This window comes from Anabrus simplex, chromosome 2, assembly GCF_040414725.1.
Source record: "Anabrus simplex isolate iqAnaSimp1 chromosome 2, ASM4041472v1, whole genome shotgun sequence".
NCBI lineage: Eukaryota > Metazoa > Arthropoda > Insecta > Orthoptera > Tettigoniidae > Anabrus > Anabrus simplex.
The window spans coordinates 359,280,658-359,302,970 of record NC_090266.1 but is presented as its reverse complement, the minus strand read 5'-3'; the positions used below and the strand labels follow the sequence as shown (position 1 = coordinate 359,302,970).

At 39.2% G+C, this 22,313-nt stretch overlaps 1 protein-coding gene across 1 annotated transcript in view; it reads right to left on the bottom strand.

Moving 5' to 3' along the window:
- The window catches only part of LOC136862829 (uncharacterized), a 148,608-nt gene that overhangs the window by 117,000 nt on the left and 9,295 nt on the right, over positions 1-22,313 (bottom strand). The window contains exons 2-3 of the mRNA XM_067139093.2: positions 21,560-21,660; positions 5,177-6,344 (exon numbers count right to left, since the gene is read on the bottom strand). Coding sequence (XP_066995194.2) covers positions 5,177-6,344; positions 21,560-21,660 — 1,269 coding nt within the window. The remainder of the gene's footprint in view (positions 1-5,176; positions 6,345-21,559; positions 21,661-22,313) is intronic.

The following is a 22,313-nucleotide window of genomic DNA, read 5'->3' as shown; positions in this document are numbered from 1 at the left end:
TAATTGGTCTAACTCTTGATGAAAATCTAGCTACTACAATCCTTTTTGAGACTGGGTACCATTCTATCACTTGTCTTTTGGGTGATCAGTAATCCTGCACCCCCTCTATGTTCTTCTTCTCTTCCTGAGTACAGCAGCGTGTCCCCTTCCTGGGTCCTTATCGCACTGAATTCATTCTATCTCGTCTCACTAAAGCCTAGTGAACTCAACCTGTATCGCTTCATCTCCCTAGATACTTCAGCCAATCTTCCTACCAGCCACATTGTCTGTACATTCCGCATTCCAATTCTCGTGTCCGATTTCATTCTAAAGGTCAAATCCATTTTATCCATCCGTATTCTATTCATTGATGTTTTCGTAATGAGTTAATCCCGGGTGTGTAGGTTACTGGCCTTCAGCACCCAAAGCCTGGTGAACGGCCTGCGTTCCAGGTAGCCAGGCCTACTGATTTTCTGTCGGGGTTTCCTTCCTTAGCCCTTGAAGTTCGCAGTTCTAACTACAAAGCAGCACTTCCTGTACTATTTTCCCCGAATAGGGGGGTTGCCTCTTCCACCGTTCAAAGTCCCTCTTCTCCGCCTTCACTGCCGTTGAGGTCTTCACCGTAACCCTGGCAAGGGACCCATATATGGGACTACCAGCCGGGTCAGCTGGATCAAGGTTTTTCAAAGAGGTATTAGTCGTCTATCATTCCGGCTTTTTCCTGACTTTTGACAGGCAGGGTCTGGTTTCCCAAACATTGGGCCCAGGCAGGTGGAATTTCTGATAAATAAAGTGAATAAAAATTACGAGCACAAATCCTTTTATTCTGCTTTTTTGATTTACAGGCAGACCTTTAATCAAATGAAATATACTCCAAAGAAAAACAAATTAAAACGCTATGAAAGATTTTCCATATTAATGTTCAATTTGATGTATGCCAGTTTTGCGTAGAGTACCAGGCCTAAATTTGGAATCAAGCTGAATTCTTTTATGTTGTGAAGCATATGCAGACCAAAACGTTGTACACAGTTTAATCTCATAAGTCCTTGGTATAGGCTATTTCTAATCTCACAAGTTAAATATTTAATCCAGAATATTTTTCACTGAAAAGTCATAACTTAATGTTCTTTATCGTTGCCATGTTGTACTTTACGAACAATAGGCCTACAGTTCACACTTGAACTTCAATTCACTTTTCAGAGACCTCTGTTCTGCATAGTTCACTTTGGATATTATTCACTCATAGTTAGGGCTGTGAACCACAGAATCTTCCCAATTTACTATTACTGACTGTTTTTAGACAATGTTGCCAGCTGCTGACTAGGCCTTGAGAGTCAATTAAACTTGAAGTGCCACTGCATGTCACTAAGAAAAGCTGAAGTATTGATAGGTATTGCTAAAGAAAAATCAATGAAGTAATGTTAATAGAGTCGACTTATTCGAGAACTATCCGATCAAACATACATCCTTCTCTTCACCCTGCAGACATATAGTACTTATAGTTACTGCAGATTTCGAAACGAATGATTCAAATGAAAATATTACAGTCATGCAAGGTCTGCTACAAACATTTGTTTTAACGAGGGCTGTAAATAAAATAATGGCAACGTAGTTCAGACACACGCAGGAGATCGGGCATGCGCAAATAAGATATGGAAACGGTTTCGTGGCGCTGTTGTCGATGTGCAGTATTCATTTGACGTGCATCCAGTTCGAAGTGTTGTTGCTGTGTGGCGTTGAAGTGAAGAATGTCGATTTCACTGCTCTAAATCATGTTTTCAAAAGATGATCAGCGTTCATGAATTAAACTCGAAGTTTCCCGTGGCGAACATTCATCAGAATGCTATCGAGGATTACGTGAAGCCTGTGGGGATTATGCATTACCGTACAGGACAGTTGCACGATGGGTCAAGGCGTTTCGTGTGGGTCGGAAGGAAACTGCGGATTTGCACCACACAGGTCGGCCGTCCATTCTTCAAGATCAGATTCACATCATGAGTGGTCTCGTTTCCGTAGACCATCGATGGACTCTCCGTGAATTATTCGTAGAGGTTGGCCTCAGTCACCAAGTGGTGTGGCACATATTGACGAAATGCCCTAGACCATCACGAGGAAAGATGCGTAGTGCTGGGTTCCCCATCACCTCACCGACGTACAGAAATGGCACCGATATGCTCTGGCTGGCCTTCACCTCGACAGACACCGCAACGAAGGGGACGCATTTGTGCAGCGTATTATCGCTATTGATGAGACGTGGGCACGAGCATACGAGCGTCAATCGAATGAATGGCGTCACCCAGGCTTGCGACGTCCACAGAAATTTCGACAGGAACCCAGTCGGGTAAAGCTTATGCTGATTGTGGTATACGACTACGAGGGTGTTATTCTTACACATGCTTTGCCTGAGGAACAAACCGTCATCAGTGACTACTACTGTATTGCTGATTTCTAGAACGACATCTGCGTCCGGCTATGCGGCGCAAACGTCACCGTTCATTGCGAGACGATCGCCCTATCGTATTGCATGATAACACACGTTGTCATGTCGCAAAGAATGTCAAGCTCTTATTGCAACGGTGACTTTGGGAGGTCTTGGAACACCCTCCGTACTCACTAGACACGAGTCCTTGTGATTTTGACCTGTTTCCGAAGTTGAAGGAATCCCTCTGAGACCGCCTTCCTGACGTGGCATCTGTACTCCACACTGTAGGGCATCCCGTCGCTGTCACAAACAGAGAACACCTTGTCAGCGGTTCCCAATGGCTTCCTGACATTTGGCAGAAGGTAATAGACTTTGCGGGTGACTGCAATGAAGGAATATAATGCAATTGCACTTGTTAGTTCATGAGATATTGCGCTCTGTCAATATTTCCAATTCTTTATATACAGCCCTGGTATAATATTCGTGGCGCTGATCACATGTTCTAACTGTGCACCATAAGAAAGTAATAGGTATTCATTTCACTGAATGCTTCCAAATCTGCCAAGTCTCTTTTTTTTTCAGTTCCTCAGTCCAAAGTCACTCAGTGTCATGTTTCTCTCCTAGTTCACTTTCTGTATATTCCACCGCAGAATTACTATCTTATCGATCATTTCATTTGAAAATCCCAAATAACTTGTTAAATATACTATTTAATTTCCATTATCCTCCCTGAGTGTTTGAGGGGCATTGATTAAAGTATGTTAGTGCTGCCAAATTTAACGAAGTTGTGGTTTGAGGACTACTCAAATAAATCCCTGGTGTTAAGTTTCACATGGAAGAACACTACTGATTAAATCTTCCTCTTGTATATTATTTTCTTTTTCTCTTAATATTATAAAAATAATTTAATTGCCTTTAGCAACAACACATCTCTAATATTCTATTTGTTATTTCAAATTGTCAGACGTGCTAACTTACACATGCAGGATTGATCATTATACTTTATATTATTTCGATAATTCAAACATGCAAACTGAGTATGATATCTTAGTATGATTAAAATTCCATTATGAAATAACATTCTAATTGAATACTTTTCAGTAACAGGTCCTTAGCCAATATCAATTTCTCAAGCTTTTTTCAATCCTTTACATTTAAATGCAGTATCAACTAGTTTTTATTCGCTCTTATTATTACAGATTTTTCCTCAACAATGGCAACGGCAATTATATTATAGGCTTATTTTATTAGTAGAAATATTACGAATATATCACAATATATATTTATTTAGTGCAATGTTAGTTTTATCACTAACATACTAACACCATCAGATCTACTTCAACTCGCTGGCTGTCACTCTGGTGTGGAATAATGCCACCTGTTCTATGAGGATCTAATGCTCATGTCTGACAGTATAATAAGATCTGCAGTAATCCTCAGCTACCTGTCGTTAATGACATATCCGCTCTTCGGCTTCCAAGACCGCAGTCACGGCAGCCACACATTTGTCATGCTACTGTGAAGAAGTCAACCAAATTCAATGCTTTGCAGGAGTGGAAAGTTCGCTAGAGTAATTATACGTACTTTGTACTAGCCCCTGCACATCTTCATTGGAGAGCAAATTGTTAGCGGATCCAAACTGCCGCGCACGACTTTGACCGGACTGAATAGGATCAGGACCGGTCATGGAAGGTGCAGGGATTTCCTCTACGAATTGAACATCTTGTCATCTCCACAATGTGACTGTAGAATTTCTCATTAGACCATTCACCACATTGTAAGCGAGTGTTGTCTTGGTGCTTATCTAGGTTGATGGGAAGACTTCCTTCTACCAAGAGAAGGAGCTTTAAAGTGGTTTGAGAAGATTCAGCTACGATATTACACTAACGACTTATGTGCGTTCCCATCATTGTATACATTGTACAATATTTTCTTGCCATACGCAAAATAACAATCCTTTAACAAAGGAGGGAAGCAGCATGAATTTGGAACTTAACCATGAATGTAATTTCTAATATAATGCAATGAAACTTGAATTTCTACCAAGAACAATGATTTTAAGATGAATCACAATTTTATGATGTTCATATTAATTGCAGAAAACACCTTAATGAGTTAATTAATTCTCTGAAATATATGAAATGAAACTATGTATGGCTAATTCAATATAAGCTTACGGTATATTATAATTCAATGTTCCTTCTGATCTCTAAAAATTGAAAATATAATCCGTTTAAATTAGAAAAGAAGACTGATATTTACTCATAAAATATTTAAATTTATACTGATTGATGTTTAAAATTTTTAAGACGTGAAATTGACGGAAAATATTAATACATAATTATTAGTTGTTTTATCCGTAGTTAGATGTAGATATCTTTATTTTATTTGAGGTTTCCATGAAGTTAAGGACTGATCATTAAATATTATTGGTGGAGATGGTAAGCAACTAATCTTTAACTAGAAATTCAAAAATTTGATCACAAATAGGGCAAGGTATACTTCACTTGCCACATACAGTTCAAACAGATCCAAATAAGTTCAATATGCCATGAAATTTAGTACTTATCAGAAGATTAATCACGCCTCAAAAGTGAAACTCATCTATTTTGATGCTGATCTTACTTCCTTCATTTCTAGCAGGCCTTCCATACTGAAGAAAAGTATGAAGCCACATCCAAACACTAATCTAATCCAACAAATTAACGTTTCTCATCCGATGAGACACAACTTTAAAATCTACTATTAACTGTAAACTCTGATATCATTACTTGCCTGATATATTTGATTGCTGCCCCAGGTACTGATGGTGCTGGAAGGAAGGTACCGGTGAGGCATGTAAGATCACCAGTAAAATTTTGTTTGAAACCATCAAGATAATTTGTTAGCTTTCCTTCAAGCTGTGTGCTGTGATGAACTTCAGAATAATTAGTGTTTCCAGTAGTCGTTGACGAAAAATTTTCCTTGCGAAATAGTTCATTGAACTGTTCTAGTGAAATGTTGCTGTCATTAGGTGCTGGTTGTGAAAATAATTTCTTGTGTTCGTAGGTCCCTCCATTAACAACATTTGTATCCAAACTATTTGGAAATGAATTATTGCTGAATTCCTCACCAGTAAATGTATTATTGAGTATACTTCCATTTGAGTTAATATTATTCTTGCCGTCTTCTTGCATAGAAATATTTCCTGTGAAATCATTACTTTGATATGTAATATTTATTAGCTTCCTGTGAGCATATTTACTTCCATCTACGTCAGACGGAAATAATATTGGTAACAGTGTGTTGTCTTTGGCTTCACTTAATTCAGAACTATCATATGCTTTAACATCACTGATGTTGTGTATTACTTTGTTACTATTGATTGCTTCTGATTGTTTCATGTTCGTTGCAATACCATTTTCAGTTGTAGAAAACAAATTGTTGTGTATGATTTCTTTCTCCAGAACGTTCTTACCTTCCACCTTTGAGGGACTGACTATATCAAAATCCTTTGCAGGCTTATGCCTATGAATGTTATCAATTGCCAGAGTTGGAAGTGAGTTACTAACAATATCAGTATCTTTATTATTATTTTTTTGTCTTCTGCCTTTCCTCTTTAGTTTTCTGTCCTCTCTTTTCCTGTTTTTATCACTTTTCCTCCTCTCAGATTTTGGTTTCCTTTTCCCTGTACGATCTTTGCGGTGTTTGTTTTTACGTTTCCTCTCTTTTGTCAAGCGAAATGATTCTCGTACGCTATCAGCAATACCTTTTTCCTCTGCACTAAATAGGTGAGTGATTTGTGTTTCATGAGGATGCCTTTCTACATCCTTAATTATTCCTATATCATCGGAATCAGGCGTTTGTGTTCGATTGGTAAATAATCTGCCTGTTTTCCTATGGATAGAATGTTTCCTTTTATTTCTATTCTTTTTACGCCTCATCCTTCCTGAAGAGGCAGGAACTGAAACAGAGAGTTAATCTCATTAGTATATATAAAATCAGTCATGTTCATATAATAGTTATGGTACTCCTATTTGAAAATGTAATTAGTAAATTTAAGTATTTAATAATAATAATAATAATAATAATAATAATAATAATAATAATAATAATAATAATAATAATAAAGTACTTTCTACGTAGATTTTATTGTGGTTTTATGCATGCTCTATCGTTAATTTTTATAAAATTAAGGAATTTGTCTTGTTGTCGAATAACGGATTAGAGTACCGGAATTACAGTAACTCAAACTGCTCCTCCAGTACGGGGTTAAAACATATACATTCAAAGAGCGAAGTTAATGTACAGTATACCAGATTTCTTGCTGTTTTGTTTGGAGAATTTCTTATTACGGACCTTTGTTTAATCTGCTTAACTTCTTTTAGTTCCTTATTTGATAGGAATATTTTTGAAACGTTCATCAACTTATTACATCCCTCACATAGAAGAATTAACAAAATAAATAGAAGATAATAAATCAAATGGAACAGGAAATGCGAATGAAAAATATTTGAACGTAATATCAGAATTGCCGATGACCTTGATTTTCCCCCTCCCAATATACAACAATCATCATGATACATTATGATCAACACGCCGATTTTCATCACCATCATCACTACCGGGTAGTTATAATTAAACAAACGGTGTTCAGAGTGGTACAGAGGGGGCTGTGGTGATCGTAGACGTCTGAAACTTCGTAGATATGTTAATATGCAAAGACCTCGCCAATTAAGTAAAGCAAATAACTGATTTCAATATTTTTCAGCATATGAAGTGATCAAAACGTGCAACTTCCTGTAACCCTGCCTTCAGTGTTTCTTCCAGTGTAATGTAGCAACCGTTGTGTTAGTTCCCTGGCTGTTACTGGGTGACGCGTGTTGATGATTTCTTTTGTGAAGTTCATGTTCGTCGATTATTAATTAACAAAGTTGAACTGTTCGGTGCGAAAAGCAATGGCCACTGAGAATAGAGACAGTGCACTGCTAGTAAATGTTTGTTTTTCCAGAAAGAAAGTAATAGTAACACTGCATTGTGGGAATATCGCCGAATGAAACGGCTGCGATGAGGTCCTTTATCACCTAATAGGCTAAAGAACGTCATAAAGACATTCGAGGTAACAGGTGAATTAGGTGTCGTACTAGGAGGAGGACGGCGGCCTAACCGAAGGGATGCTGTTGGCGAAATTAGCCGTGCCGTACATGCCTCAGTGCTCGAACTGCGTCACGTGGATTACCTCTCGCCTGGACAATAGTTGGCAAAATTTTGCGGTGCATTTAACGCTGTATCCCTACAAGACTCATATTTTGCACCTATTGAATCCTCTAGGTATTCAACAACGTCGTGAATTTGCCCTTCGATTTTTGACAGTCATGGAAGTGGATAACATGTGGCATGGGGATATTCTGTGGACCGACGAGACGCATTTTACTCTGGACTGTTAATTGAATACGCAGAACTGTCGCATATGGCACATATAAGTCTCTGAAAGGACCCCAACTAGAGTACGGTTCCAGCGTATGGGACCCTCACCCGGTTCGAGAACTGGAAACAATCCAAAGAAAAGCAGGTCGGTTTGTTCTTGGTGACTTCCGACAAAAGAGTAGCATTACGAGAAAATGTTGCAACGTTTGGGCTAGGAAGGCTTGGGAGAAAAGGGACGAGCTGTTCGACTAAGTGCTATGTTCCGAACTGTCAGTGGAGAGATGGCGTGGAATGACATCAGTATACGAATACGTTTGAGCGCTGTTTCAAAAAGTAGGAAAGATCACAATATGTATATAAACTTGGAATTTAAGAGGACAAATTAGGGCAAATATTCATTTACAGGAAGGGGTTGGAATAATTTACCAAGGGAGATATTCAATAAATTTCCAAATTCTTTGCAATTATTTGAGAAAAGGCTAGGTAAACAATAGATAGGAAATCTGTCACCTGGGCAACTGCCCCAAATGCAGATCAGTGGCGACGGGTTTGATGGGGTTCGACTCATCAACATGTTGTGCAGGAGCAACCATTGCACCATTGTTTGGTCTTGTCTCACAAGCTCCTTTGCTCTTGGTCCGATTTTCCTTGAGGAAATGGCATCTCGCGGGCCCGTTAGTTGTACAGTGACAACATCACGGTATAGGGATCTCCTTGTGAAACACTCGATTCCAGCTTTGCAAGAACGCAACTGTGACATCACCATTGCTATCATGCATGATAGCAACACCACAGGTCACTCTCCAGGTAAAAGATATGCTGCGAGAGACCTTCAATAATTACCTCATCGTCTTTAGGCAATCTTCGCATGCGTGGCCTTAAAGATCAACCAACCAAAACCCTTGTGACTTCACGTTGTGGGGATAATTGATAGATCGTGTATGTGAGGAACATGTCCAGTCTCTGCCTGATCTAAAGGCTAGCATACAACGAAATACACTTAAGAAAATGGAAATTGCAACACCATGAAGGCATTGGTCGTTTGTGTTGATTTTCAAGATATGGAGCGATGCCATGTAGGTATGTAAACGATCAAAGTTTCAGACCTATTGGATTGTTGCTACAGGTCTCCCCACGTGATTGAACGCGGAGGAATTACCTCTAGTATACGGACTCTGGTGTAGCGTAATTGACTTGCAGTCTGTACAGTGAAGTGTTCCTCGTCAAACATGCCTCGACGACAGAGAAGAGCACGCTATCAACAACTGTCGCCGTTTGAGAGAGCACCGATAATTGGGCTGTGTGAGGCTGGATTATCGCTAAGGACTGTCGCTGCACGTGTTGGCCGACAGGCATCTACAGTACAACGAGTATGGTAGCAATGGTCATATGAAGGTACTCACACTCGTAGACCTGGCACAGGCCCAGCGCGACAGACAATTGTGAGAGAGGATCGCCGCATCATTCGGATGGCCTGGATGGAACCCCATGCAACAGCAGCGCAAATTCGAGCAGCTGTGGCACCCTACGTTACACAACAAACAGTTGGTAATACCCTGCGTGCAGCTGGTTTGCGAGCCTGTGTCCCTGCAGAAGGTGTTCATTGACCCCAGAACAGTGACGTGTAAGGCTGGCCTGGTGTCGAGAAAGATCGACGTGTGTCGATGAATGGCATACGGTCGTCTTTAGTGATGAATCGCGCTTCTGTCTTGCCCGCAGTGGTAGCCGGAATCGTGTGCGCCGACGTACCGGGGAGAGGGGCCGCCCAGATCTTATTGTCGAGAGGTACACAGGGCCAACACCAAGCATTATGGTCTGGGGAACTTTTGGCTTTAATGTGAAATCACAATTAGTGCTTGCTGAGGGCACCATGACTGCTCGACAGTACGTAGATAGGGTACTCAATCCAGTGGTTGTCCCTATGATGGCAAACACTGCTAATGGGATGTTTCAGCAGGACAATGCCCGGCTTCACACTGCACGCATCTCCAGAGAAGCTCTCCACGACATCACAACCTTGGAATGGCCCGCCAGATCCCCGGACCTCAGTCCTATTGAGCATGTGTGCGACATGATGGGTCGACAACTGGCCAACCGTCCTCAGCCACCCACATCTCTGGAACATCTGACTCTTGCAGTGCAGCAAGCATGGACCACAATTCCTCAGGAAGCGATCCAAGGCCTTATTGACTCCATGCCTCGACGAATTCATCAATGTATTGCAGCTCGTGGTGGGCACATCCTGTATTGATTGTTGTCCAAACTTGCGGTCAAAGGGACCTGAAAGTGTAATCATCGAATCACAACCGAACACTCGTCCTGCATGTTCAATTGCAGCAATGTAGCGCCACTCTTTCTGGGTGTTGCAATTTCCATTTTCTTCAGTGTATCTCTCTGATTTCATTAGATATGCTGCGAGCAACTGTCGACCATGTCGTGTTACGGATGCAGCATGTTGCTGAGTCAGAGGCCATATTCAACTGTTGTAACCATAGTTGTTCCTAATAAACGTGCCGGAATCACCGCTGTAATGCTTTTTATCTTTCCTGCCCTTTTTGTGAGCTCAGAACACGTTCTGATTACTTGAAGAGTCATATTTTCGTCTGGTGGCAGGAAATTCAACTAAATATTTGTTTTGAATAATAATAATAATAATAATAATAATAATAATAATAATAATTCGGGAGACCATTGATTGATTAGAATATCTTTGACGTTTCAGACTCCTACGACAACCACAGCCCGCGTTTTACCACTCTAAACAACGTCATTTTAATTATTACCACCCGGCATACTGTTACTAAAGAGTATCTACAGTATAACATTTCCAATTTCCTCTTTGATCAGAGTAAATTGTCTCGTGGATAATACTATAGGGAAGGACGAATATTAGAAAGTGAACTGTTCTTTTTCTTCTACCATTACCCTTCAGTGATATACCGGTATATTAAATACACAGCTGCACATCGAGACAATAACTACAGCAAAGTTCTAACCTTCTACATCAAGTTCTCCAGATATTTCTTCTTTTGCTCTGAATTATTGGGAGTCCAGAAGTGATAAACGGACATACAGTTAAGTATGACCCTCGTGCATAAGAAAGACGCATCAAGTGAAATCCGTCACTGTTGTGCCATGATTGAAGGTGTGAAAGGCACTCTACCAAAGTTGATGGTTGATATCTGGAGGACATTTCAGGGAAAGGAAATAGTCTTATCAAGGACTGACGAGGTAGCGGAAAGGGGGTCAGACTGTGTACTTTCAAACAATCTTGATGTGCAGTAAAACATTTTTATATGTACTGTATCTTTTGGTAAGTCCGTTACGGGTCAATCTGTAATATCCAATTATATATGCTTGTTATTTCATATTTGTAATAATGTGCTCACTTTTTACGACAGTGAATTGTACCAAATGTCATTAACCATTGTTGATTATTATCTTGAATTCTTTTTGTATACACTTAATTTTTACATAATATTCATCCCTGTTCTGCAAAATGCATAGTAAGTTCTGCAATGTACTGGTCCTGCAATTCTAACTAATTCTGAAAATGTAATGGAATTACTTCGATTTCCAATAAAAAAATCATAAACACGCTGCTTTACATTAATCAGTATATTACAAGGATGGAAGCAGTATTCATTTAATCATATTCAGTTTTATAACAAGTAATCTCACTCACATCTAATTTTAACTGACTAATGCTATCAATATGCCTTCATAATTTGACGACAGTGGTGTTCCATAATAGCAATGAACTAAAGTGACGTAATTTAAAGATAACTTGTTTTGTGAGGGATTTATGATAGGAAATATATTTGGAGATATTCTCGTGACATGAATTGTCTGGTTCGGATAGTCCAATGTGGTATCGGTAACGTACAGTGTGATTTATTTCAAATATGTGTATTTATTTCGCCCGTTATGAACTGTTAAAATGGGAACTATCAAAATCATAATCGCCATGAACATATGAGTAATTCCACCTTCATTTACCAGTAAATTGGTTATCCATTCTTGTGTAGTTATGTGCTGTACCATGCTGTCACCTGGCGACAGTTGACCGAATCATTTGCGGCCTCGGATTGAACTTTGAACGCTAGTTCGACGTGTGCGCCATTGACCTTCTCTCTACGTCAGTTACCAGCGAGCTGTTGACCTGTGTGGTCTTGAGTGAGCCGTGTTTGCTTGCTCAAGATATCACCGGCATTGTCTTAGACCCAATGTAGGGAGATTGCGCTATATACGGCTTAATCCCCGTTATATTATGTAAATTTAACTATTCTTCATGGTAAAAGATTTTGTGTTGCTGTTTTGGTTACTTGTGACATAATGTGACACATTCAGTGTATTAACAGTTCAAGTGGAACTATAGTACATCAGGAGTAAAAAAAGTGAAATGTCGTATGGCTTTTAGTGCCGGGATATCCCAGGACGGGTTCAGCTCGCCAGGTGCAGGTCTTTTGATTTGACTCCCGTAGGCGACCTGCGCGTCGTGATGAGGATGAAATGATGATGAAGACAACACATACACCCAGCCCACGTGCCATTGGAATCAATCAATTAAGGTTAAAATCCCCGACCCGGCCGAGAATCGAACCCGGGACCCTCTGAACCGAAGGCCAGTACGCTGACCGTTCAGCCAACGAGTCGGAAACATCAGGAGTTGAATTATAAAATATGCAAACAAAATTCAAACCTGGCTAAAGGATAGATACCGTGTGTTACTTCTGGTACAGCGAGCTCAACAAAACCTAACCTTGTGTATTCATTAAAATAAATGTCAAGAAATATAATTTGCGAATGCCGATAGGCAGTTTCATATAGAAAATTACAATATGTATCCAACTGTGTCTGTGGTTTCAATTTCACAATGCTACATTTCTTATTTTAAGTGTGAATATTTACTAATGTGATCTCTTATGTATAGCGGGCGCTTTAATTAGTTTCTTACACTTCACATTTTTGTCCCTTTACCACTGAGCTAATCATTCGGATTTATTGGTAAAGTTTAATTTATTTCATTATTATTATTATAAAATTATCTTATTTTACTGTTAATGATTTGAGATATGGTTAATGAAATACAAGCTACGTTAAAGTTCGAAATTTAATTCTGTTGTGAAGCTGAAATTGTTGTTGCTTCTTTTAAATATTTTTACGTCACGTTCATGGCCTCCTTTTACTTTATCTTCAGTCAGCAGGATTTGTATTATCGGATCTCTTCGCACAATTGTAATTTATTGTTGTAGTGGTGTCGGTTGTTTCGACGGAGATGGGCGTTGCTCTGACTTCTTACTATTGTGATATGTACTTGTGATGTGATATCACTCCCGTGTTGTCCGACTCGTTGGATGAACGGTCAGCGTACTGGCCTTCGGTTCAGAGGGTCCCGGGTTCGATTCCCGGCCGGGTCGGGGATTTTAACCTTAATTGGTTAATTCCTACAGCACGGGGGCTGGGTGTATGTGTTGTCTTCATCATTTCATCCTCATCACGACGCGCAGGTCACCTACGGGTGTCAAATAGAAAGACCTGCACCTGGCGAGCCGAACCCGTCCTGGGATATCCCGGCACTGAAAGCCATACGACATTTCATTTCACTCCCGTGTTACTTAAAGGTGTGCTCATGATTTAATCTGTATTTAATATTTGGAGTGGGAAATATATTCTAATGTTCTGAGGATTTTAACAAAATATATTATTTGGTGATTTATTTCTGGGGTGAATTGGTATGATATTACATGATTTTCTCTTCACAGCGTCTTGAATAAGAACTTAGTATCTTAAATCAATGGAAACGTATTTCGTGTACTTTTAGTAGGATGTGCTGTAATTGACATTATTTAAGATTTTATTCCTTCTTCTGTGAATCTCTCTTGAGACAGGTATCAACTGGACAGCCTCCATGATTCTCTGTCCTGAGCTTCTTGCTTCAGCTGTTCATAGCTTCTCCCTTGTTTGACATCTGTTAACATTCCAAACCTTCTTCTTATTCTTCCTATTCTTTTTCTTCATCCATTTTCCCTCCATCACCCTCTGTTGAAGACAATTTCTACGTAGTATGTGACCTAACCAGAATATTTTCCTCTTCCTTATTGTTTACATCAGGTATCTTTTCTCCTACTTTTCATAGCAATTTCTCATTTTATCTGTCCACTTCACTTTTTCCATTCTTCTACACAACCATATTTCAGAACGTTCCATATACTTTGTTTTTTACTTTCTTAATGTCCATGTTTCAGCTCCATACGACACTACACTCCACACAAAACACTTTCCGAACCTCTTTCTTAAATCAATAGGGATTGGCTTAGATGTCAAAAGCCCTCTCAACTTTCCAAAGGCTTCTTTTCCCATAGATATTCTGCTTCTTATTTCTTCGTAGACTTCCATTCCATGTCAAAAAAATTCCCAAGTATCTGAATGACTTTACTTGTTCGAATTGCTTTCCCGCTAGTGTTATATTAACAGCAACCTCCTCCTTTCCTATTCTCATCACCTTAGTCTTCCCAATGTTTATCTTCATTCCAAACTCTTTGCCCACTCTTTCAATATTTTCCAACATGACTTGTAGATCGTTTCCTGATTCCGCTAAAACCGCCAAATCATCTGCGTATTTTATTGTCTTTATTGGTTCTTCTCCCACAACAACGCCTCTTGCTTTTTCCAGGCCCTTCTGTATCAGTTTTTCGGCATATATATTGAACAGAGCAGATGACATGCAACATCCCTATCTCGCTCTTCTTCCGATACCCACTTCTTCTGTTTCACATTCCCATGGGATCCATTTTCAAAATGATTACACGTAATGTAAATAAAAGGGTGAAACTACACATTTACAGTTTATGTAAAAGTTTTTTGTTTGCTGGTTTCACAAGGTACTTTCCTGTTGTAATTTAGTGTGGGTTGTTTTTATTATTATTTTCTTTTCCATTTTTATTTTTGTTTTATTTTTCAAGGTTTAAATCGGAGTTGTTTAATGTACATGAAAGAGTTCATTGTTCTCATGAATCCGTTTGACCTCGCCTCTTTTATTTCCTGTTGTTTTCTCCGGTTTGCTTCCACGGGCATTTTGGGAAGGGAGTATTAAAGGTAAGTTCCCAGTAATTGCTTGTGATGTGTTGTATTGTTTATGCTTTTTATTTTTTGTTGTGTTTGTTTGTTTGTTTGTTTGTTTTCCCTTCTCCGCAAAGTCTTAGTTTGCTAATGACCTACCACCGTTTTAAGGAAAAGCGTAGACGTGGCGCTGATAGCATTGTTAACATTGTTAGTCAAATGGTAGCAGACTGGCGTGGTTATTCATTTGTTTTCCAGGCTCTTATGCTACCTGCATAATGGTTTCTATGCTTGTTCGCTACCGTGGTAAATGTACAACATTGTTGAATTCAGAAAGTACACAACAACATAAAAATCAGGAATATTTCTATCGTTGCGATGGCAATTGAGTGTATCCTGAATTCTACATTGTTGTGTTCCTACCTAATCTTCCTTGTGATGTCATACTATAGTTCAGATACCATGAGGATAGTAACTGAAGAAGCATAAATAATTTTGTATAATGTTAACTGAATCTAAACCCGTGAATGTTAAACTGAGGTGCATTCTATTAATTTTCGTTTATTGTTCTTGTTTTGTGTTACAAATTTTTCGTCACGGCTGCTCGAAATATACCAAACCCTAGACATTCGAGAAATGCTCAGTTGGAGTATAAAACCGAAATCAGTAGCCATCGAACTGTTGATAATATTGATTACATAATTATTCAAATTTTGGAATCCAGCCGTCTCCCTATTTCTCTTCCTATAAAGTAACCTCATCAATTTTATAAGGTGGTGACTCTTATTAACTCTAATTTAACAGATATTGTAGGTTTCATAAATTCTTGTGACGGTAGGATGCTTCGGCATCCCAGTTTAATAGGTTAAAAGCAAGGTCCATATATTGTGTATATCGCGTGGGGGATCTTTCTGCTTTGGATCTCGATCAGGAACAGCGAAAGGAAATGTACTGAATGTTTGGTATTCACCATAGCACTGTACCATGACATACAATCAATTTAAATATTTTTAGATGTGTAGAGCTGTCCAGTTGGTGAAAAAAGAATCTTCAGTAGTTCCGAAAGTGAACAACGCACATGATAAGAGTGACACTTATGTTTTTAATTTATCTTCTCTCAGTATGTATCGTATATTGTTTTCCCATCGCCCAGGAAATGTTAAAGAGTGAACTTTTTGAGGCAGTTACGGAGCGTTTCACGGTTGATGATCTCTATGATTCTACTCCGTCAAAATGTACCGCTTTCAGTGCCAAACAGCCTCTTGTACACTCTCATTGTTGCCGTAAAATGAAATGAAATGGCAGGAGTGTCCGAGGACATGTTCGGCTCTCCAGGTGCAGGTCTTTTGATTTGTTTCCCGTAGGCGACCTGCGCGTCGCGATGAGGATGAAATGATTATGAAGACGACACATACACCCAGCCCCCGTGCCAGCGAAATTAACAAATGATGGTTAAAATGCCCAACCCTGCATGGAATCGAACCCTGGACCCCTATGACCAAAGGCCAGCACGCTAACTATTTAGCCATGGAGCCGGACATTGTTTCCGCAGATAAGCAATTAATGGAAAAGTGTCCACCTTTGTGCAAGATGTTACTATAGATTCTACTATAAGTTGTTCTCACATTCTAGTGAGCAATGTATCCCGCAATACTTCTAGACCCACTACGCTAAATGAACTTGAAGCTACATTATTGAAGCTGAGAGTATCAGGTACGAGGAATCGTGTCGTGTGATGGATGTTCCTCCTTCTCTGGCGTATAGCAATAATAATTATTTTGTTTCTTCTGCTCGGGTACCAAATAGATAATGTTTCGCATGTGGCCCCCAAAATCATCTTAAGGACCTGTATCCTAGTATAAGGAAATCTCAGCCTCGCAATCACTCTGTAAATCCCATTACTGGTTGTTTTAACCGTTGATCCAAACTGCATATTAAACGTTGTTCTTCTACGTTAAAACCCATTAGCCCATGGTCACCTGCTAATAAACCAGATATTTGATTACAGCATGTGGAGGAAAATCCTGTATATCATCCGAGTCCGAGAATTAATGCCAAGAATAACGGTAATCCTTTTCCTAAGGTAATATGCCCGCGAGGATATGATTTCTACCGATGTAGTGCGCCCTGGTGGGGGTGTGATAGGCGTCATTCAATTGTAATTAATAATTGAGGAATATATATTTCATATTCAGAAGCAAGAATATCTTACTTTATACATTGTAAGTACGGGCCAGATCGAATGGTATTGTGAAACCTGCCACAGACTGTTGTCTCCTCTAAGATTAAGAAATACAATGGCCAGCAGAATTAGTTTTCTCAGAAGTTTGTGACGAGGGGAAAAGGGGAAAGGCAAAGTTATTTCCGAGTCAGTGGAAAAGTTTCATAACCGCGGGCGAAGTTATAGTTGGAACAACGTATGGGCCGAGACCAGAATTCCTAGAAATGACGTCAGGGTATATCCAGTGAACCAAACGAGAGCTGGGGGCACGGTTGGTCCTTAAAGAAAAAAATATGAAACTTCTCAGTCCAGCGTAAGCTTGGACCAATCGTAAAATTCGCAGGGCAGAAGCAGTAACGATAACGTCGTGTTGTAAAAAAGCACTATCAACGTTAACTCCACGGATTAAATTTATAGAAGGAAATGGATTATCAATTCGAGATAAGGTGAAATTTAGAAGCCTAACCATATACTAAAAATTATTAAAAGTTATTAATTGAGGGAGATTGACTGGCGTATTTCTGAGAATTCATGGACGCTATCCGCTGATTGGCTGCAGGCAAGAGACGCTACAAACGGCGCGAAATACCCCGCCCGCGATACAGGAGCTAAATTCACGATTATATTAATTACCAGCGAAAGATATTAGTTGAGAATTGGCATACAGGCTATAATAACATTATTACATCAGTGGATCCCAAGTTTAAGCCACTGGCAGGGCCGCAAATACTCGTATGAGGATATTGGAACGGCGTGCCCTAAGATGACCTCTCGTGAACTCAGAGGAATGGTAAGACGGATATAAATACGTGGTCGTGGAGACAGAAGTAACTGACTTGTGAAGAATTGTTCGAGCCGTAACTACGCCAGGGTGCGGACTTACTTGTGAAGAATTGTTCGAGCCGTCACTACGCCAGGGTGCGTACTCACTCGTGGAGTATTGCTTGAGATGTTATTAAGTTACGTAGCACAGTGATCCAGGACGTGCATTAGTTTGTATTACAGTCTTGAACAGTCTACTAGCAGAAGTTCGAATATTCACAGAACTCATTAAATCAAAACCTACGGAGAGGAGTGCGAGATTCTATATCAAGAATAGGAAGTATGTTACGTGAGAACGGTCGCGGGTGTTCGACGTAATTTTACCAAGTGAACAGTCAATTACTGATACCGGATCAGCCACGCGAACGTGAGACGGGAGAATCGAGTGCGCGCCGGGCCGTTGAAGGTGATACCGAGGTATCCAATGTTCCTAGTGTCCGGGGAAGGAACGAAGAAAGTATATCTACGTTAAGTGGACTAGATAAAAAAGCCAAGAGTGTAAAATGTATGTGTTAAATTTAGAGTGGAAATTATTCCAAGTGCAGAAGGTTATTTGTTTTTATAAGATTTAAAGTATGTAATATTGAAAAGTGTCAAGGATTATCTCTTCAAGCTGGCATGAATACCAGTAGGATGCAGTGTTAAACTTGCATAGGGGCAATGCTCCTCGTCCAGTTTAGCAAACTACAAGGCTGAGATGAGTAACCATTAATATAAATTTGTAGATTGCTAACGTTAGCCGGAGGAAATCATATCCTTTCATTTTGGTAACTTGAGTGTGAAACGAGCCGCCTCCGGCTCATGTAAATTCAGAGAAAGATAGACAAAGGTACCAATTAATATGTACATAATTAGATCAAGCACTCATCATAATTTTTATTATTTAATGGAATATATTAGGGTTGATTTGTTTGTTCAAATGCTTGAAATGTTTGTAATTATACAGGAGCACGTTTCACGTAAAGATAAGGTTCATATTCATTTTAGAAGTGCTCAAATGTGTTTTCAGTTATCGGGAACTTTATAGATATTAAGGCATGTTGTAAGATTATGCAGAGATAGAGGGTTGCCAAGTGAATTTAATTGTTGTGGGACAGAATGAAGTCCATTCAATTGTGTCTAAATATCGATGACTATTTCTGCCGCGAAGTTTCGCCAGTGGACAGAAATATAATAATCAGTAGAAGTATCGGAGTGATAAATGAACATGAGTAATGTGTAAATGCGTGTTTAATAATAATGCTTTGTGAATAATTGCACGGGCCTAGTTTGATAGAATGATTGCAACTTGAAGTACTTTAAATTTGGAGATAACATGTGGCGTGGAAGACTTTAATTCGGTCAGTAAATTTGATTTTAACATGAATTGTTGATTTAACGTTTTTGGACTCCATAATAATCATAAACATTTGTTTACAAGTGATAGGGGAACTGGTATATGATGGTCACGCTATGTTGAAAGCCCAGAGTGGTTTGAGCCAAATGTTGATGTTGGAAGTCGTGCGGGACAAAAATCCGGCATGAGATGAAAATGAATCTACTGAGGTTGATGAAGAAATAGATGTACCCTGAGGCCTATGTCGAGATAATATGCCGATTCCGGTGTCATGGGTGGCATTAGAGTCCACGCACCAGAGATTAATTAGTGAATTAAATGTTTGAAGAGTTCCAGTGGAATAAATGGACTTCAAAATGAAATGGAAGGAATAATTTACCACTTGCAGAGATTGGATGTATTTGCCCAACTGCGAGGTGCCATGGGATTTGTCTTGGGAGGACATGGTGTTCCCAGAAATTAACGACAGTACGAAAACAAAGTTGCGAGGTCGAATACCGTTATTATGTCCCGACTGATGTGAATTCGGAGCTTGATGGTTCATATTGGGATTTAACATATGTGACTATATTCTAAGAATCAGGAATTAAAATATAAATGTTCGAAATAATAATAATAATAATAATAATAATAATAATAATAATAATAATAATAATAATAATAATAATAATAATCCAGGTACATCATGTCTTAATTGATTAAGTGCCAAACTAGACCACAATTGTAAAGGGTTATGCATTAAACATAATAATAGTTAACTGACGTGTAACAAGTGAAATTAATTTCTAATAACAATAATAATTTGAAGAAAAATTTATTATATTATTTCGGATAATAATAATAGTGAAAAATTGAAATTGAAATATTAAATCAATTATGATTACGTGTTACGATAATCATGATCTCCACTGATAATAATAATAATAATAATAATAATAATAATAATAATAATAATAATAATAATAATATTTTTATCATTATTTCGGATGATGATGTTGAATGATACTAGGGAAGTCAGCTGGCGAAATAACGCAATAATGTCAAGTTGTTGTAAATAATAAGTTAAACTGATATTTGTAACGTGATGGCAAATCCCTACATCTGGACCATTAGGTTAGAGTCCCTTTGTCATTTCCTTCAATTAACGATAGCATATCTTTGTTAGGGGAGCCTCCGTGGCTCAGACGGTAGCGCGTCGGCCTCTCACCGCTGGATACCGTGGTTCAAATCCCGGTCACTCCATGTCAGATTTGTGCTGGACAAAGCGGAGGCGAGGCAGGTTTTTCTCCGGGTACTCCGGTTTTCCCTGTCATATTTCATTCCAGCAACACTCTCCATTCTCATTTCATAGCATCTATCATTCATTAATACATCACTTTGGGAGTGGCGACCCCGTCGTACTAACAGCCTATATCTGCTTCATTCATTCCATCCCTGACCCGGTCAATGACTGGAAAACAGGTTGTAGGTTTTCATTTTTCATTTTCATCTTTGTTAGGAACCCGGGAAGTGTTCTGTATTATCCCGAGTTGGTCTCATCTCAATAAAAGTGGAGGCGATGACATGATTCATCTGATCGCGCCCACTTGGCCAACAGGTAATTGGTTCATGACCATAAATGGTCATGGTGTTCACGAGGGTCGAATGGTAACCCTTAGAAATCAACGGTTTCACCAACCAAGTGGATGGGTTGTCAAAAGTGTAAAATATTATGTAAAATTTTCAGGAATGATTTGTCAAATTACCGGCAAATTAAGGGTCAACGAATTTTGTTGTGTGTTAAACTTTTATCTTAAATAAAATGCTCCTTTAGCATTTGCAAGGAAAACAGTCCCAGGTTCTTGTTCTTGTAGCATAGTAAACCCTTGGTGACCGTTTAAATATCCATCCCCATTCCTAGGACAGAGCCTTCCAATTTATCCCTTTGATCTGACTTAATGTACTTTGTGTGTTTATTATGATAAGCCTTAAATTTAAGGATTAGAGTGTCCCGATCAACCCTGTAGTACTGATTGGATGGCGCCCATACATGTATTTGGAGATCTTATATCTTCATACTCTTTTGTTGTCTATTAGTTGCGATAGATTCGGACCGTAACAACCCCTGAGATAAATTCAGTTTGGGACTCAGGCTTTGAGCGGGTACAGTAGGTATTCATGTCTCCTAGTTTGATGCTGAGATGGACAATGAACCTGTTATTGCGTTTTTCGATACTGATAGTGTGGTTTCATTAAAGAATACTCGTATAATTATACTCGAATTATAATTGTAAATATTATACTGTTAATAAAATAATAAAAAGTCGATTACCTTTCAGTGGAGTGAATGTGGAGTTCCCTCCTGGAATCACATCTACGTCTGTGGTTAGCGCCTTTAAACTTACTGGAGGAGGAGGAGGAACGAAGTCCCAGCTGTAACGATCAAGGAAGGAATTACCAAGATAGTCACTCTCCAATTCAAACTGGCGCAGTGATCATAGTAATGAAAATATAGCAAATAGGTATAGAATGAATTTCTTAACACTAAATACACGAAATACGTGATCACATTCAATTTTTTGTGTGTGGCTATTTCTAGCCGAGTGCAGCCCTTGTAAGGCAGACCCTCTGATGATGGTGGGCGGCATCTGCCATGTGTAGGTAACTGCGTGTTATTGTGGTGGAGGATAGTGTTATGTGTGGTGTGTTAGTTGCAGGGATGTTGGGGACAGCACAAACACCAAGGCCCCGGGTAATTGAAATTAACCAACGAAGGTTAAATTCTCCGACCCAGCCGGGAATGGGACCCGGGACCCTCTGTTTTCATGTCGAAGGAATACAATGAAAATATGCATAGGCCTACACTTTGAGTTGTATGTAGTGTATATTGCAGTAGCCTCCAAATTTAGAATGATATCGTAAGGTACTTACGAGTCCTCGAAGTGGTAAACCAAACATATTGAATTTAATTTTATGTATGTTCGCGTTGATATTACTGCATTCACATAACAGGAAGTACGAATCGCCGTAAAACGCAGCGATTCACAATGTCTCTTATATCTACTAAAGTTTTCAAGGTACTTTCT